The 20,229-nt window shown below is 31.2% G+C and overlaps 1 protein-coding gene across 6 annotated transcripts in view; it reads left to right on the top strand.

Annotated features, from left to right (window-relative positions):
* The window catches only part of SEMA3D (semaphorin 3D), a 221,408-nt gene that overhangs the window by 139,643 nt on the left and 61,536 nt on the right, over positions 1–20,229 (top strand). For all 6 annotated transcript variants that reach the window (XM_074194057.1, XM_074194052.1, XM_074194056.1 and 3 more), the window contains 3 exons: positions 2,233–2,326; positions 5,543–5,671; positions 15,521–15,663. In XM_074194057.1, coding sequence (XP_074050158.1) covers positions 2,233–2,326; positions 5,543–5,671; positions 15,521–15,663 — 366 coding nt within the window. The remainder of the gene's footprint in view (positions 1–2,232; positions 2,327–5,542; positions 5,672–15,520; positions 15,664–20,229) is intronic.

Raw genomic sequence — 20,229 nt, 5'->3', positions numbered from 1 at the left:
TATTATTAAGAACTTGAGGGAACATTTAGCTCTGAGAAGCAGTATTACCTAAGAAATCCTCTCTCCCAATTCCCTTAGTAACTAGTATCATCCTCTTTCAGATTTCTTTCTACCTACTTTGTATATGTATTTTATGTATCTAGTTATAGTTATATCATCTCTTTTCTTCTATTTCAAGTTTTGAGCATAGTGCCTCTCTGTTGTTGCATGCTGACTATCTACTGCTTGACTGATTTAATTATCAATAGCCTTTATTATCAGTAGTGTAATCATGAAATGGAAAATAATTCCATTTAGTGATTACATTTTAGTAAGGCAGGGAATGATATGAGAGTCAGAATTTGTGACCCTAAAAAAGGAATTTTAAAGCTTCTGTAGTAATAAATTAAAAGTTACAGAAGAATTATTGATCTGTATCTGTGGAGAACATTTCCACACCAGAAATTTTTTTATATCAGTGAATCTTGGTCTTCATTCATCTGGTCTTTTTACACTTTTTACTTACTTTTTACAAATAATTATCCTTCAAGGTTTTATCCTGGACTCTTTTTTCTTTTACTAAATTTCTTTTGCTTGATGACCTCATCAGCTTCCGTGAATTCAATTATTGTCCCTATGCAGATGAGTCTAATTTCTTTTTATCCAGCCCTGATCTCTCTCTACTCATATCCAGTTTTCCATCTCCAACTGCCAAAGACATCTTCAACTCAAGATGTCCAAAGCGAAACTCATTCCCTTTTCTCTAAAACCCATCATTCTTTCTAACTTTTCTGCTTTTGCTGAGGAAACCATCATCTTCCTAGTCACTCAAATTTTCAAACTAAGAAATCCTCAATTTCTCATTCTTTCTTCCCCCCCATCCAATCAGTTATTATGTCTTGTTGCCTCAATTCTAGCTTTAAAACATCTCTCTGCTGATACTGGCTTTTATTACCTCATGCCTAGGTTATTTTTAAAGCCTTCTGTTTGCTCTCTTTACTTAGTCTTTCACCCACTCCACACCATTTTCTACTTAGCTAGCAAGGTGATATTCCTAAAGCATCTGACCTTTCCTCTCCAGTTGCTTCCCATTACTTCCTACATCAAATATAAAATCTTCTACCTCCTTCCTTCCTTCAGTTCTCATAAAAAAATCCTACCTTCTTAAAAGATATTTGTTTCTGTCTCCATTAATACCGGATGTCTCCTCTGTGAAATCATCTCCAATTTAACCTGTATATATTGTGCTTATAGAAATTGTTTGCATGTGAGCTCCTTTAAGGGCAGAGACTAATTTTGCTTTTCTTTGTCTCCAATGCACTTAGCAAAATATCTAGCATGTTAGAAAGGGCTTAATAAATGCTTATTGATTGATTGGATTATCCTTTGCCCCTACAAAAAGCCAATATTTCTACCTCTAATTAGAAAATTCATTTAACATCTTGACATTTCAAATACAAGCAAGCCAAGGCACATGGGACCACAGATCATCTAGTAGCTACATTTTGAAGGAAAGTAGAGAGATTCAAAAGTGTGAAAAGAAGATATATTCTAGATTCAGAGGATCGACTTGTGTGGGGATTAAATGGGAAACAAATTTGCAAAGAGAAATTCTGGATATGACTTGAAATGCTAAAAAGAGAAGTAAATTTACCTTGTAATAAGTACTTAATATTTTTTTTGAGTGAATGGAACCAGTGGATCTCTAAGTTTGCTGCAGACTCTGGCATTCTGTGCTCTGTGATCCTCATGGGATATGTATGGTACACAGATTCTGCATTGTTTGGGGTACCTCCTTCTTTTGCCTAGTCTTCTCTCTGATCATTCTGATAAGATGGATGATCACCAGACCTTTTCATCTTTCATGACCCAATGTTCTGCAGGTCCTACTTACTTCCATCCAACCTATGGAGTATCTAAGAACTTTTGAATCTTACCTTTTAGCCTGTACTGTACTGTGCCCATAGTACCTATGAGTCTTTCTAGTTGCCCTGATCCTGCCTGAACTTTTTAAAATGTATTTCCTCTAGAGTGTGAGCTCCTTGAGAGAGCAGGGTTTTTCTGTTTGTATTTGCATCTGTTTTCATTTTTTTCTATTTGTATACCTAGAACTTAGCACAATATTTTATACAAAACAGAACTTAATATTTTTTCATTCATTTATTCAGTCAATCCAGCGTTAGAATGTAGTTATTTCCCTGAAGCTTATTTGTGCTTTGAAATGATATTTATTGTAGTATATTTCTTAAACAGGAAACCATGTTCAAATTGGACACACATAATTTGGAATCTGGCAGACTGAAATGTCCTTTTGATCCACAGCAGCCTTTTGCTTCAGTAATGACAGGTAAGATCAAGCACAGACTTAACCTCCTTTTATACAATAATGGTTCCTTAAGACCATGTATAATAGATATTTCGAAATTAAACCATATTTTACTATTGCTTTATATAAAGAGCTCAGAGATACTTTATATTAATTTTCTATAAAATGTCCAATAATAGATCCCCACCACTCCCCAAATCTCTGTTGTAACTTTCTTCAAATAGAATTATTTAGGGAAGAAGCTTTTGACATTTCTTTTTAATTAAAATTTGATGTCATTAGGGAAGTATGATATTTGTTAATAATTTTCTCCATTAATGAAGATCAACACCTTCCTTTTTTAATAGTCTTGGAGAGTTGCTTGGGGGCTCTGAGTTTAAATAACTTAACTAGGCTTTCAAAACCAGTCAGAGCTAGGACTCAGGTCTTCCTAACTCCCTGGTCAACTCTTCATCCATTCTTCCATTCTCTTTTCATTTCAGTAAGGATAAAATGACTAAAAATATTGACTTGCTTCAGTGAGAACCCAGTTGAGATTAAATAATACATAAATTGATAGTGAATTCATTCAAAATATTTTTTTTTCATTTCTAACATCATTCAACCATAATCAAGTAGAAAGTGAATGGATTATTTCGTCCATTTGGTAGAATGTGGATTCAGCATGCTATGAGTCTTGAAATTCCATTTTACAAGACAATATACAGTTGGTCTGGTTATCTATAGACTCAAGAATTGAAAGAGAAGAAAGTTGGAGATCACAATCAGAATGAATAATAAGTTTAATAAGAGTGAGGAATAGGGAGAAATAGATAAGAAAGATAGAAAGTTGTGGTCAGATAGGAGAATTTCAGAATTCTTGAACATTGAGTTTGAATACTTATGGGTGATGAGATCTATATGTACAATCATCTGTTACTTTTATTAAAACTGAATGCACATATTTAATCATGAAATACTATGAATATTATAAATTGGCTTGGACACATTTCTTAAATTTTCATACTCAATGCCATTTCATGCAATCCCCTCATTTTACAAATGAGGAAACTGAGTTGATTCACTAATAAATATCAGAATTTAAATTTGAATCCATGTCTCCCTGAAAGACCTCAGGTTCCCATGTCAAAATATTCATGGATCTCTCTGTCTCTCTGTTTCTGTTTCTTTCTCTCTATGTCTGTCTCTTTCTCCCCACTTTCCTTCCCTTTCCTTCTTACCCCCATGCTAGAAATAAATAAATCCAAATGAGTAAATTTAAATCACAGTAAAATTAATAGATATTTCTACTACTTACTTAAATACCTATATATAATTTTTTATCTATACTATCCAACACATCTACTCTAATCTTGTTTCTTAGTTTTATCATATTGTTCCACACAACTAAAAATATCTGATGACAAGGATAGTCAGTTCTTAAAAATGTCATGATAGTAAGATCCCTGTGTGGTCTGGTATTTGGGACTAATGAAGGTATGATCCCTGGATTTCAGCAGGTGCAATAGTCTTCTTTGTGTTAGTTTGATTTATAGCTTTAGACACTATTCATTAACTTACCAATCATGTATATGAATGAACATATTAATATGCCAATCACGTGTAGAATGAACACATGATAATAATGAAATATTATAGCATTTTCATATTTAATAGGGAGGCAGGGATGGTGGAACTTTTGAAGTGATAGTTTGTGTTATAAAAAGAATATGACATATTTAGCCATTCTACTCATAAAATAAATAAGATAAATAAAATAAGTGATTTATGATTCTCATTTGATGAATGGGCCTTTGTATCTTTTATAAAAAAGAATATTGTGGTGATTGCCTCTCTGCCAGTTTGATATTTTTAGTAATTTTAATGACCTAGAAGGCAATGTTTAATAGAGAGTTGAACAGATTCAATTAGATTTTTGCCTCTTCCTAACTATAACTTCTTTTTATATTGTAAAATACAATGTATTTTCTCCATAGCAGTGGAGAAGTATAAATTGCATTAGGTCTGTTACTTAGTTTGATTCTTTTCAACACATATTTATTAAAAGGTTGGTGAGAGAAAGGTATTGCTCAAGAATTATTCATTTAATTTAGAAAAATCATTTCTAACTGTATAGATAGTGTATATTTCTATGTTTGCACTAAAACGTACCTAAATTAAGTTTACTTACACAATGTTTTTATGATGGTTTAAAACTTAATTCATGTTCTCCCAGATAAATTTAGCAGCATTACTTAGGCCATGACATGGAAGGCCAAATGATTTCAATCAAAGTTCAAGCAAGGTTTATTTTGATGAAGATTAATTGGAGGAGATTAATTGGGAATGTCAGCAATGCTCTTCATGCAGTAATGAAGACATCATTTTTATTTTAATCTGAAGAATTAAAGAAAGTTTAGTTTAGTAATAATATGAATTTATTTCTGAGATTGCTTTCAAATCTAAGTCCATGCTTTTCATGTTCTCTAGTCTTACTTCTTTCCCATTCAAAACACACTCTGGGCCTCCTGAATTCAACACCAAGAAATAGTCAATTCAGTTTATAACCACTTTTTTTTAATTATCTAAAGAAACATAGTAAGTTTTCAGCAGAACTCCACTTGCCTTTGCATATTTCTTATAAAGGAAATTGCCTCAAAGCAAGATCTTTGGGTAATAATATCCATGAAAGGTCTTGGGACAAACCTGTCAGTTTTCTACTTCACAGGGTGAAGTTTGGAATGCAGTAATGGCAGCATCATTGTCCTTTTCAGAATTCCTGTATATCAAAGCTCTTAGAGCAATAATTGGTCCCAAGGAATGTAGCTTGTTATAATCATAAAAGAATGACTAGTGCCGAAAGATCCCTTTCAGCAGAGGTTAGGTAAAGATGGGTTGTGGTCATTGATATTCTTTCTGTTAAGCAAATGTTAATTATAGAATCCATTCCTTCTTAAAGCATAACTTTTCAAAATGTTCCATTGTTGCCATGGAGAGGAGACACAATGTCTGAGAGATAAATTTTACCAATAAAGCATTTATGTCTACTAAATCATAAGCATTTGAATTTTTTTCTATCATTCTTGGGAAGCTACAGAATTTGAATTACTTTTTCCAATTACTTAAAATTCAAAACAAGATTTATTAAGGGCTATATTCTAATATGATATGACATAAATCTTTGAACCTATGAAACTAATTCAATTTAAAATCTTAAACATTTCTTCTAAAGATCTCACTAATGTTTCTCCATATCAGATGAATACCTCTATGCTGGAACAGCTTCAGACTTCCTTGGCAAAGACACAGCATTTACACGTTCCCTTGGCCCAACTCATGATCATCATTACATCAGAACTGACATTTCAGAACACTACTGGCTCAATGGTTAGTGGTTTCCTTAATTGTGAATGTTTTTCCTTTGCTTTGGGAAACATAGGAACTCAACGTTATTTATTTACTCAGGAAAGTTGATTTGGAGAGAAATAATGTTTGTTAATTCAAAAATGAATTCAATGAAATACTGCTATTTCTATTGTGAACAATGTAGTGATGACACAAAAAAAGACGATATCAGAAACATCATACTATAGTCTTCGATGACTTGAATTATTATTTGGGATTTCTAGGTTCAATCTTGTGTATGTATTTATACCTTTCATATCATTTATAAGTCTGTGACTTCATTTTAAGTCTTTTTCAGATCTTTCATTTGTTTAGGCCTTGCTATGCCATTTAGAAATTTCAAAATGGTAGACTATATTTAGCCATTGTAAGAATCATTTAAAGATAAGTAAACTGCTTTTATGCTAAACCCAAATAAGGTTCAGTCTTTCATTAGGCATCCAACTGTCTGTTGAATTAATTAAAATACTTTATTTCCTTCTATAACAATCTACATTGCTGTATAAAAATCATTGAAATATTGAAAAAATGTATCTGATGAATATGTAACCAAAAGGAACTCTCAGATAGTTGTTTTATCCACTTGCAGATCAGAAAAAAAAAGTTCCAAAGAAAATTCTGATTTTTAATTAAATTGATCAATTCTTTGTCTTTATAAAAAGGAGGGAAAGTAGGGATTTATTTTTAAAATTAAAATATCTCAAATTTTGAATGCTTTTTCATATGATTTGAATCTCATAACCTTTTCAAATGAAAGCCATACCTTAAAATCACTCTGAGACTTTAACACTCAGTTGTTTACCCTAGTCAGATACCTCTATTGCAAGCCTACTGAGGCTGACCCACATATGTAAGTTCAGTTCTGTGTACCACTCCTGAAGAGGAATATTTAAGAAGAGCAAGGTTGTTGATAAATTCCTAAGTCATTTCATATGAAGAATAGTTGATTTTGCTTATATGTCACTTTATAGCTCACTAAAAACTTTACTTACAAAATTATCCTTTGATTTAGATAATGGATACATAAGCATTTGACAGATGAGGAAATGGAGTTTTATAGAGGTATAAAGTAATTTTCCCACATTTCCACAATTGATGGTATCCATTATTATCAGAACGTGTAATCATCTCTGAATTTTCCAATTTATCACTGTCTTGTCAATACTTCAAAATAAGTCTTAAATTGTTTCTTTTTTTCTTACTAATGCTTCTACCACTAAGTTCTCATCACCTCATTCAGCGCAACTGCCATTTCCTTCTGCCAGTTTCTCCTCTCTTCAATTTCTAGTATATATTCACTAGATTCATCTTCCCAAAACACAAAGTACATCATGTCATTCCATTGCTCAATATAAGTAATAAAAATTTAGTAGAAATAGTTTACATTTCTTTAGTGTTTTACAATGCCTTTCTATTCCCTATAAGGGATTAGCTATCCTGTAGAAAACAAAGAGGATTATAGAAAGAATGAGGAAATTGATAATAGGTGAGTGAAAGAACTATTCAACTCTTTAATTTCCAATTTCTTTTTGAAGAAGAATGATCTCTGAAATAGAAAAGACTGAACATCACTAGCTTAATAGAAATTCAAAGCCCTCTTCAATGGGTGATAGAGAGCACCTCGATACTGTAGATGAGTTAGCAAGTCATCAGGCCCAGATAACCTGGGTCTGTATGACATAGTCTTGAGAAATATGTCATGTACCATTACTAAACTACTGTCAGTAATATTTTGAAACTCATGGAAGTATTAAAGGAATAGTTTAAGTCAAATATTATTTTTTCCCTCTCCTTCCATCTTTAAGAAGTGAAGAGGGCAGGGTCTGAAAATTATAGGGTAGGTAAACTTCAGTCTTAAAATGTCAATATCTAGATAAGGAAGCACTCAACAAGACTGCAAGGTTAGGTCATATCAGATTAACTCCATTTACTATTTTCTTGGTTAGGTGACTAGAGTGTTAAATATTAAAGATAAAGTTTACTTGGATGTCAACAAAGTGTTTATTGTGAACATACAGGAGAGATTTGGACTAGATAATGAGACTGTTAGATGACTTTGTAACTGGTTGAAATGTTGAACCCAAAGAAGAAAGATGGTTTATTCATTCTGGGAGAAAGTTTTGAATGGAATATCTTGTAGATCTTTGGTTGAACCTGTGCTGTTTTTATCCAATGATTTGGATACAGACTTGAATAATATGCTTACCTTATTTTTAGATAAAAAAAAAGTTAGAGGCTAGAAATTTTGACTGAATCTAATAAGCTAAATTTTAATTAAAGTATTGTCTTACAGGAGGGTTCTGAAATCAAAGACATAGGTATTATTGGGAAACCATGGCTAGATAAGTTTATCTGACCAAAAATATAGATGTTTTAATTGATAAATTTAAAATTATTTAATTTGATACCAGAAAAGGTCTCTCTGGCCTTATGCTATTTCTTTCTTTTTCTTTTCTTTATTTAACATACTCAGAACCAAGAAAGTGTTAGTCACCATATACTATACCTTGGTCAGACTATATCTGAAATATTGACACTTTAAGGTACAAAATTTTAAAAAGGGCAATTAGCTTGCTAATCATGCTGGATAGAGATCAAACACTAAAACTAGAAGTGTTTAGAAAAAACAAGTGGGAGACACAATTATTATTTTCATGAATTAAAAAAACTATTGTATAGAAGAAAGATTTGACATTAGAGTGAAATAATAGCAATTCACATGTGGACTTGTTATGGGGGGGAATGCTAATAATTAAAACTTCAAATGTGGAATGGATTACATTGGAAAGTAATTTTCCTTTTACACTGAAAGGCACCAAACAAAGGATGACCACATGTTGAATATTCTTTTATGGGACTTCATATAAGTCTCATCAATTTTAAGTTGGAAAATACCTCACAGCTCATCTAGGCCAATATTCTTAACTTTACAGAGAAGTAATTGATTGTTTTGTGATCACACAGGTAGTAAATAGAGTAGCTGGGATTTGAGCTAATGTCTTTTGACTCTATAGTCAATGTTCTTTCAACTACATGATGATATTTCATGTACACTCTTGATTAGATGTCCTAAAAGATTCCTTTCAACCCCTATATCTATGATATTATAATATATATCTTTCCTTTTTTGAAAATCTATAATAATATGATATATTTTCTTTTGCAGGAAAATACCTTTGATTTATATGATCCTAGTACATTGTATTTTCATCTAAAGTTAGAGGAAGAGAAAGGCAGTTTTTTTTAAATTGAGTCCATTTGTGTTTAAATATGCAAAAGGCACTGCAGAAAAATTAGTGTCATGCATGTTGTTGTCCAGTTGTTTTAATCCTGTCTGTCTCTTCATGACCAAATTTGAGAATTTCTTGGCAAGCATCCTGTAGAGGTTTGCCATTTCCTTCTCCTGTTCATTTTAGGATGAGAAAATTAAGATAGAGTTAAGTGACTTACCTGAGACATATAAGTGTTTGAAGCCAGAGTTGAAATCAGATAGAAGAGTAGTCAAGTACAGATTATTTAAACACTGTCTACTATGCCACCAAGCTTCCCTTACTCCATACAGTTTTAATTAAGTACTGTTCTAAGGATCACCATTCCATTTCAAACCTGTCTTCATAGTATACATGTAATCTTTGATATAATCTTGTTAGCACCAAAGTCTTAGAGTGAAATATATACTTATAAAACATAGATATTGGGATAGCAGAACTTTTAGAATATGGATGTTATTATTATTATACAAAGAGCCATTCCCACACATATCTTTAGTGTATTATTATATACATTAATAATTAATATAGTAGTTAAGGGTTTTTATTAAAAATTAAGAGGAATTTAACCCAAGGGGAAAAAAATAAAACTTCCTGTCCTAAATTCATTGAGTAGCATTAAATTAGCAAGTGAATAATGGCTGAGTCAAGCATTAATTAATACATGTTTACTCTATGGGAAAGTAGTGCACTACCAAACTATAAATAGAAAAGTGAAAAAGTTCCTGCTTTCAAGGAGCTTGAAAGGGGATATAACATCCGGATGGTTTCAGCTGAATTTCTGATGGAAGAGTTCTTAGGTCTTTAGGTTTCAGCAATATTCAGATGGAAATATTTCTATTTTAATATCATTTCCACTTTGGGGGTTATCAAATATGCCCTTAATTTTGAATATTTGAACAGTACCAAGGACTTTTGTGACAGGAACTTTCTTTTCTGAGACTTTAGCAGATATGACTCAACACCTGTGAGAAATGATGCCAGACACATTATCACAGCTGGTGCTTCTTAAAATGAGATAAGAAGCATGACTATTCTGTCTCTCAGAGTTTGAGAGGAGATGCTGATCATGGTCTACCTGTCTGGCACAGGCTGCCTTCCGTCTCTCAGAGTGCCTTGCTGCTTCAGTTAGGTTGGCATGCCTGCCCATAATGTGCACTTAGTTGGCAGTTGATGGGGGTAACTTGACTCCTTCTCCATAGGAGGTCCTTTCCCAGATGATAGTTATTATGTCTAAACTGGAATTAGGAATGTGTGGTCTGGTCTTGGGGTTTCCCAAGTCATTTGTATCTGTTTGTAGGAAGCTATTGATCAACATTGTTTCTAGTGGTAATGAGAAAACTGAGTCTTCTTTTCTCAATGATTTCTTCTCTCAATGATAGCTATAGGAATTAGTCTGAAAGGAGGTTTAGTGGTTTCTATTCCTGCCTTTCTGCTCAAACCAGAATGATTTTCTTTCCTTGCATGATAAACTTTCTAGAAAACTAGAATTTTAATAAGCATTTATTTGATTTTTCTTGTAGCCAAAACCTTTAATCATGGACTAAATATTTTGATACCTTTTTTAAAAAGTTTCTGGTTTCACATAGTATATAATTAATCATAAATATTGTTAGAATGACCTAAATTCTTATTTGTGATTTTAATATTAGATTTTTTGTGATTTAATAATAAATATGTGTAGTTTTTCAATTTTTATCCATATTATAAAGAATACATCTCAAAAAATTATATTCATTGTTGTACCAGATTTCTGAGGTTACATTTATTGACTCTTTTGACAAGTTTAAAATCTATCTAATCCATAGTGAGTACACATATGATTGTATAATTATATAGTAATCATTATGGAATATAATTTTATAGCTAGAAATTAAACGTTGAATTGATATAGTAAGTTTATTGACAGTAATTTTTAACTTTAGAAAAGATTTCAATATCCTATTCAAAACAAGGGGGAAATCAGATAACTTGGAAGTTTTAGCCTTTATTTCTTTCAGTTATTTATGATTATAGCAATTCATTTTTTCCTTAGTATATCATCAACTATTAAATTCCTTGAACAAATTTATATAAAGAAGAGTTGAAAATGAACACTGGTAATAATGAATTTAACAATTTAACAAGTTGTATAACATCACTTGATGACTAATTTTTTTTATTTTCCAAATACAACACTATTGATATAACAAGAATAAAGGATTTGCCAGTGGTAAATATTTTAGGGCATCCATTTGATTTTTTGAGAATTTCTTTTCAAAAGGTACTCATGTATTTCATAATTTCAATTTAAAATTTTTCTTTTTTCATCAATGTTTGAAAATATTTGCATTTTTTTCAATTTGTAGTTGACACTTCTCATGGGTTTTAATTATTTTGGAATGGCATTTGAATGGTGTTTTTTGTATCCTGAATATAAAAAGAATACATTCTAATTCAATTTACAAATAAACTTGTAGTTGCCTAAAATGCAGATTTTAAAATAGAAGTAAATTTTAAAGTTGATTTTCAAATAGTATCAAGAATTTTCTTTTAGTCTTATTACTAGTAGCCATTTAGGAAAGTTACTATTTTTGTCTTTTTGGATTTATGAATACAATGTGCTGTGGATAGGAAATGATTTTTCTATTAAAATCTATGTCCAGCAAGTTGCAAAAGCTAAATTTTCCTATCAATAAATTCACAGTTGCTCCTAGAATAATTTCTTATAAGAAATTCTCTAGTTCTTTGATAAATTCAGTTTTAAGAAATGTGAGTTCTATTATCTTTGATGAAACTAATCCACCCTGTTAAAGATCTCACCAAAAGACATTTTCATTCTGGATGGTTTATGTTGGTATGTCTATTTAATACTATTTATCATGGTCATGACCCCAGTGTCCGTGGTAATCTTAAACAGCTTTTATTCTTTTCATGATTGGAATAGGGGGAGGGGATAAGTTGTCAACAGTCACTTCTAGTACTCTCTTAATAAATACTTATTCAATTGAATTCACCCACTTGGTTTCCAATCCTCTTTTCCTTGTTTCTGTCTACCACCCACTAGTTTGTCTTCCATATCAAGAGTAAAATGCCTGGATGATGGAATTTTTCACATTAAAAACTGAAAAGTATTCAGAAATATACTGGCCATTTGACTTTTCTACTGATTGCTTGTGTGTTTTTGAAGAAATAACTTTATTTTTATCAAAAGATTGCACTTAACTAAGATATCACAAGTTAATAAAGGCATGGCAAGCGAAGACTCTTATTCCTCTCTTACCTCTTAATTGTAAGACTGAACTTATAGAGAAAACATTTGTTCTATAATTTGTTAAATTTCAATGAAAAGCACAGTGCTAGGTGCTGTGGGTGATACAAAGATATATATAATGTTCAATTAATTTTCTAATATTGGCAGATATAACACAGAAATTTTACATATTTTTATCAAATTTATTAAAATTTATTAAATCATAGTGGAACTCTCTAAGAATAATATTACATTCCTGCCATCATATAAATTATAAAATATATTTTTAAATGTGATGTTATAAATTATAAAATTACAAAATAAATTTTAAAATGTGATATGATGGTTAAGTTTTTAGTAGGGCAGGGACATTACAGAAAAATGAGAACTCTAAATATATAAAGATTTCTCAATAGACACCGAACATGGATAGGGATCTATTTTTCTTACCTTTTTGATGAGATGTAAGAACTTTAACTTTAGCTCTTCATTATTGGTAAGGGGATAATTTTGTTTTAGGATTTTCTAGGGAGAACTATATATAAGACTATACTAGCATCTACCAATTTACCACCAGATGATAATTGTGAGGACTATCCAGGAGTCAGGAATGAGTGGATGCAGCCATGCCTACACTTCCTATACTCATCTGTCTGTTGGAGACACTTGGTCAGCAGTTGTTAGTGGTGATGTAAAAGCCAAGTTTACTCACTGCAATGATTTCTGTGAATGATAACTTGGGAGCCTGATCTGGAAACCAATCTGGTGATGTGAGAGAAACTGTTATTCCCCAAATTCTTGGATTCAAAGTTCTGAACTATCTCCATCATGGTGTGAAGAGAGATTATGGTCAAGATGATGGTGGTGGTTTCACCTGCTTGCCACATGCTTCCCTTTGTCTCTCTTAGGGTCCATGTCCAGGAGATTTAAGACTAAAGAAAAAACTATTTGATTTGGAAATTAAGAGGTCATTGATGACCTTTGAAAAAGTAGTTTTAGTAAAGTACAAGAAAAAATTAGTTGAATTGCATGGTATTAAGGAAAGAAGTGGAACCAGTAGGAAACACTATATTCCTCTACCACTTTTTTCTAGCACCATTTCTTGAATTGATAATTCATTCTGTCATTTATTATCAGTAATATCTTATTTATGAAAATATTTCACATCAAAAGTAATACACCTTTAAAAAAAAGCAATTTTAACAATACAACATGATTTTCAATTTCAAAGGGAACAAGTTTAATGAAAATAAAATTACTAGTGCCCACATTTTATAACATGTATTATTCGGGAAGCAGAGTACTATAAATTAAAGGATACTTAGTTCAAATGTCGCAGCAAGTCCACCACTAATATCTGATGTCAAATGATATTGTAAAATTATCTTTGATAACACTATTATAAATTCTGCAGTCAGGATATTTCTTTAATATGATGAAATGATATAATAGCATATATGCATTAGGCTATTATTTCTATCATCACCTTGGTAAATGTTTTATAACTACTTTGCTGTAAGTTAAATAATGCATGTGGCAGGACATGTTTAACAAGAAGACAATACTTATTTCATAGTTTAGAAAACTTTCCCAGTTCTCCTGCAGATGAATCATGTTCACAAAATTCCCAGATGTAGAAAAACTAAAAGTAAAAGAGGCAACATGATAAGGAAGATAGTAAATTTAAAATCATTTTTGAATAAGTACAAGAAAGACCATATAAATAACCTAATCATTAAAGAAGTAGATGATATCATCTAGAGGGAAATTTAATAGATATCCTTTGAAGTAACTTTGACACTCCTGGAATTTATGCCGAAGTTTTATTATACTTTCAGACCTTTACACATTTCAACATCTGGCTGCATTACTCACTATTTATGATCTCATAATGTTTTGTGATTTGTACAATACTACAGGTAGTCTTGGGTAATACTACTTCCAGGAGTAGGGTATAAAGGGTACTCAGAAGGAGGACTTATGGAGCCCTTTTAAGGACTGCTCATTTACCTTTAGTGTACATCTGACACTGAACTCTCCAACTGGGAAATTAAGAAGCTGTTGCATGTGCAGGGACTAACACCCCTTTTTGGTGGTTTTTCTTGTATATTTCCTCCTTGAAAATCAACAAATTTATACCTAACATGATTCTTTCCATGCCTTTTTGGGTGGCTTTGAAACCCTGGGGTAAACTATTTTATCATTGACCCCTTGATAATCTGGTGAAATTTTTTTTCAATGAATTTATTTATTTACTTTTCCAAATACATGAAAAGATAGTTTTCAACATTAATTTTTGTAATATTTTGAGTTCCACATTTTTCTCTCCTTCCTTTAATTCCCCTTTCCTCTTTACAGCAAGTAATCTGATAAAAGTTATACATGTATAATAAGAATGTAAAATAAATAAGTAAATTAATATATTTCCAAATTAATCATTTTGTGAAAGAAGAATCAGTACAAAAGGGGAAAAACATGAGAAGGAAATGCAAAGGTCTGAAAGTATAATAAAACTTCGGCATAAATTCCAGGAGTGTCAAAGTTACTTCAAAGGATGTCTATTAAATTTCCCTCTAGATGATATCATTCAGTTTTAAAAACTGAAAATAGCATGCTTTGGTCTGCATTCAAACTCTATAGTTCTTTCTCTGGATGTAATTGGTATTTTCTAACACAAGTCCTTTAGTGTTGTCTTTAATCATTGCACTGCTGTTGAGAATTAAGTCTATCATAGTTGTTCTTACTCAATGTTGCTGCTCATGTGTAGTGTTCTCCTGGTTCTATTCACTTCATTCAGCATCAGATCATGTAAGTCTTTCCAGGTCTTTCTGATATTCCCTCATTTGTGATTTCTTATAGAACAGTAGTACTCCATTATATTCATATATCACTTGTTCAGCTATCCCCCAGTTGATGGATATCCTCTCAAAAAAGAGTAATAATAAATATTTCTCTCTTTTTAATGATCTCTTTGGGATACAGACCTAGCAGTGGTATTGCTGGATCAAAGGGTATGCATGGTTTTATTGCCCTTTGTGCGTAGTTCCAAATTGCTCTTCAAAATGGTTGGATCAGGTCACAATTCCCTGGTGACATTTTTGAATTCCTTCTCAGAATTTTTTTTAAGAACATGATTAGATCATACAAGTCTCCAATTATGTAACAATTTGACAATTGTTCTTTCAGGAGATATTTTACATGTTGAATCCTTACTATATTTTAATAGGTAATAATATATATTATTCTCAAATAAATTATTTATAAAGCATTTAGCATTATAGAAGGTACTTAGTAAATGATTGTTCTTTTCCCTTTTCATTCTCCTTTCAGGAGCAAAGTTTATTGGAACTTTTCCTATACCAGACACATATAACCAAGATGATGATAAAATATATTTCTTCTTTCGTGAATCATCTCAAGAAGGCAGTACCTCTGATAAAACTATATTATCTAGAGTTGGAAGAGTTTGTAAGGTAAGATATAATAAATATGCTTATTTGAAACTATGTTTATATTGTTATTAAGTAATGTTCAATTTCCTCCATGCATTGAAAGAAATAAAGGCTTTGATTTTTTTGGACAGAAATCATTGAGAACCAACAGAAGAAAATTAATTTAAAATTTGAAACTAATTCACTGATTAAACTAATTCCTAAGACTGTATCTTAGATAACTCTAGAAGTCACTACATTAATTATTCTTTATTGTATCAGCCTAATATAATTACTAGTCTTCTAGATGCCTAAAAGAATTAATGTAGTTTATAAAATGTACCTTAGACTTTAGTCTAAGAAAAATCAAAATATCGTATTTTATCAAAATATTGGGATTCTTTTAAATTTTCTTTATATTTTTAACAGTATTAGCAAGGGCTTAATAAATGTTTGTTGAATGACTGATCAATGCAATGAAGAGAGAAAATGCTAAATTTGTCTCTATCTTTACAGAGATATAGATTATATAAATCTATTTTACATATATATGTATATGTATGCATGTATCATGCTTAATGTAGACCCAAGTTTTGAGAATAATAGAAGGGAAGAAAGGATTGTTCTTTGTCTCTGATAAAGTTAAGCCTTTTAAGGTTATGAATAAGATGAATGTCATAGAAAATTTAGAACACTATAAAGTTCTTTCCCCTCCACTTTACAATAATTTTATGGAAATAATAAATATACCATAGATATGTACTTGGCTTCAGTAGTTCAATTTTTTTTTCCTCTCCAGCATATCTTACTGTCATTATCTTGGGTTAAACATAGAACCTTAGCATAAACTAAGTTGTTAATAAGTGATGTTTTAAAGTTAGTAAGTCCTCTTAAAAGGGGAGCTTGCTTTGGTCTTATGCAAACTTTTCTTTTTCTTTCCCTAGAGTCTATGGTGTTCTTTGACTCAAATCTTTGCCTGGGGCTCTGGACACTTAGGGACAGAAATACTTAACATCAATGAACCAAAACCTCTAAGAAAAACTGTCTTTGATTGAAGCCAGCTAGTCAGTGCACATTTTACCTAGTACACATTGACCGCTATTGCCTCATCCACTGATCCTGTCTCCTTTAGGGGACAGAATTTCAACAAAAGATCCTGACTCTTTCAGAACCTAAGAGTTTAATAGTATTCTTAATTAAGGTTGATTGCCCAGAGACAGTCAATTCTTGACTCAGAGATATTGGAAGGCTGTTACTTTAGCGAAACATGCTTCAATATCCATAAGTTAGTACGTTAGGGGACATTTGTTTGTGGAGATCAGTAGGTAGGTTTATGTAATGAAAGAGCCCTGGATTTAGAGCCTAAACACCTGAATTCTAGTATTGACTCTGCCATTAACTAGGTGGCTAAGTAACTAGTGACCTCAGGAAAGTCTTCTAAATCTTTTCCTCATTTATCAAATAAGGAAGGGTGGGTGTTTTAGTAGATAATCTACAATATACTCTTCAAAGTTAAAATATACATCTTGTTTTAAAATTTCATTAGGCATATGTAATTTATAACCAATAGGAAGAACTCTGAATAGTCTAATAGATGCAGATAAAAGATTTGGTATTTTCCAGACAACTGTACATTTATAGAAATTTAAATTTTAAATTCTTTGTTCTTAATTTGACAAATAGATTTTTTTTTAAAAAAGGTCTTATTTTAAGTGAATGAGAATCATTCATGGCATTATGTATAGAGTGATGGCCCCCAAAGCCAGGAACACCTGAATTTAAATCCTGCTTCTAATACATATGGACTGGGTGACCTGGGGCAAATCATTTAAACTCTCTTTCCTCAAGGTAACTCTCTAAGATTATAAATTGCAGTGGAGGTGACACGATAGTTCTTTAAACCAATAAAACCTCAGGTTCATGATCTCCAGTGTTTAGCCTGACTCATAGTAAGTCCTTAAGAAATACTTATTGATTGATTATTTTTATTTTAAATAATATTTTATCATTTCTTCAGGTGCTATAAATTAAATTCAAGAGTAGATTTTTTGAAACTAGATATTGATTTCATTCTTATAGGGATCTTTCAGGTGAAGTAACTCCCCCAATAATGCAGGAAAACCACCTTTTCCACAATTTAGAGAGAGTTGCTTCAGAGCTGTAGTGTCAAATTCAAATAGAAGTGTGGGGTCACTTATCTATACATGGCTCTGCGTGCCACTTGTTGAGTTTTAAGATGTAATATTATTTTGTTTTATTATATTTTTATTTATGTTGTTAAACTTTTCCAAATTACATTTTAATCTGAAAGATCCCTCACTTGGGAGTGCCGAGAGCCACAAGCAACACGGTCTGTGAGTTTGTTATGTCTGGAGAACTGGGAAGATGAATGATTTTCCCATAGTTCGTATATCAGAAAGAGGACTTGAGCCCAGGTCTTCTTAATTTTGAGACCATTTGCCATCATATAAAGTTATTAACATGTTTTTGGATTATTAGATTAAAAATTCCAAATAATTTGTTAAAATTATTAATTTCTTAATCTTGCATTTCTCAAATATCAGTTTGTACAAAGTAAAATAAAACTGGAAAAAATAATATATGACTCAATGAACAATGAATCTTCTTAATTACTGAGAAAAGAGACCACACAGTTAGATTTTGACTGGCACTTGTCTGAGGAACAAAAGTTACTGAATTGTGAGATCAAATAAAATTTGATGAATGAATTTACTTTTCTTAAAATAACAAATAGACACACACACAGCACATACAAAATCTAGGTGGGATTGTTTGTATTGCTTTGTTTTGGAGGCACTAAGTATATCTCTTTTTTCAATGCACTTCAAGAAACCCCTTTTAAGAATACAGGAATTTCTCATTATAAATTGCTTTCAGACTTCATCTATTGAGTACTGAACATTAGGCTATATGTGTTGTCCTGGAATTCCTTTAATTTCAATGCACTTGAGCTGTCTTTTTAACTTTAATGATTTAGTGATATATTGTGGCAGGTGTTAGGTATATTTGCTTAGGACTGGGGGCCTTTTTGTTTTTGTCAAACAGAAAACTTTTAAAGCTATTTGAGTTTGTCTGCAATGCTTTCTTTTCTGAATTGATAGAGACAATAAAGATTCCAGATGCTTTATTCATTTTCAAATGAAGCTAGTCTGTTTCAAAAAAAATTCATTTTCACTTGTATTTTCTGCAAATTTAGTCACCCTCACAAAAGTCTTCTTTAGACAATTAATTTGAAAAACAATATTAATAATATATAAATTGAATCACAGAATATAATTGACAGAAGAAATATCATCAGGCATCTAGTCCAAACTATTTTTCCCCTAAATGTTACATATGATTTCCTTGGAGTAAGTAGCCAGCACCCAGAGAGGAAAACCTTTCCTCCAACACAGGGTAGAAACTGCTTTGCATATAAAAAATATGTACAATGTTAACCTATTTGTCATTGAGGTGTGGGGGTGGGAAGGGAGGGTGGAAGGAAATTTACTTTGTAACTTAAAAATATACATGTGCATATCGATGAATGTTGAAAAAATTTTCATAACATATATTTTGAGAAATAAATTATCAATAAAAAAGAAACTGCTTTGCAACATTGTATCTTAGAGAATTAATTGGGTTACCAAGATATTGACTTGCCCAAGGTCACAAAGGCATTATGTGTTAATGATTGAAATTAATTTCAGGTCTTCCTGATTCCAAGTAGTCTTTATGTTTTGCCTAATGCTGGCTCTCTAGATTATGGTATACTGAGAAAAAGAATCTATTGTACTAGTCTGATAATAGGTCCTCCAATCTGTATTAATTTATTGTAGCTATAATAAAAAAATTTGTTAAAATTGTCTTATTGCCAGGATAATCAAATATTTATTTGATCATAAATAAAAATAATATATTAATTATAGATAGACACTTTAAAGTTTTTAAGCTGGTGTACAATTTAAAATCACAAAATAATATTGATATTTTTCATTTCTGATATATTTGATCAAAAGTGCTATACTCACATATATATATCATTTTATTTAATGTTACCACTGATTTTAGTAATAAATATTAGAACTTTGAGTGTCAATTAGTAAAGCAATATGCTCAAGTTCATTTTGCCTGACATTTGATAAAGCATTTTAGTCAGATTTTCTTATTTTTCATTCTATTCCACTTATGCACTAGGAAAAGCATGAAAAGAAGAGAAAAAAATTATTTTGATACTGCTCAGAAATGTGCATGTTAATTTTAAAAATATAAAAATACTGCCTAATTTTTCCTTATATTCCCCCCCTGGAAAAACTCACTAAGTTCAAAAAGTCTAGATAATTATTCTTTTAAATAGATTAATTTTCAGCTTTAAAAATCTATATTTTAACTTAATTCTTTCAGTGCATTGGGATGTTATGTTGAAAAAACATGTTTTCTGCAAGTTTTATTTAGCTGTTTTTTTAGATTCATTTATAGGGTAGTTAGGAAAAAACTAACATAGACTGCAGCTATAATTAATCGCTTATGAAATTCATATTTTGGCCTAAATTTAACTCAAAATACTCGGTACTGAACAAAAGGAAAACTATTTTAGCACAGAAAGAG

This window comes from Macrotis lagotis, chromosome 7 (assembly GCF_037893015.1).
Source record: "Macrotis lagotis isolate mMagLag1 chromosome 7, bilby.v1.9.chrom.fasta, whole genome shotgun sequence".
Classification (NCBI taxonomy): domain Eukaryota; kingdom Metazoa; phylum Chordata; class Mammalia; order Peramelemorphia; family Peramelidae; genus Macrotis; species Macrotis lagotis.
Note: the sequence above shows the minus strand (reverse complement) of the source record. Positions and strands in the feature narration are given on the sequence as shown.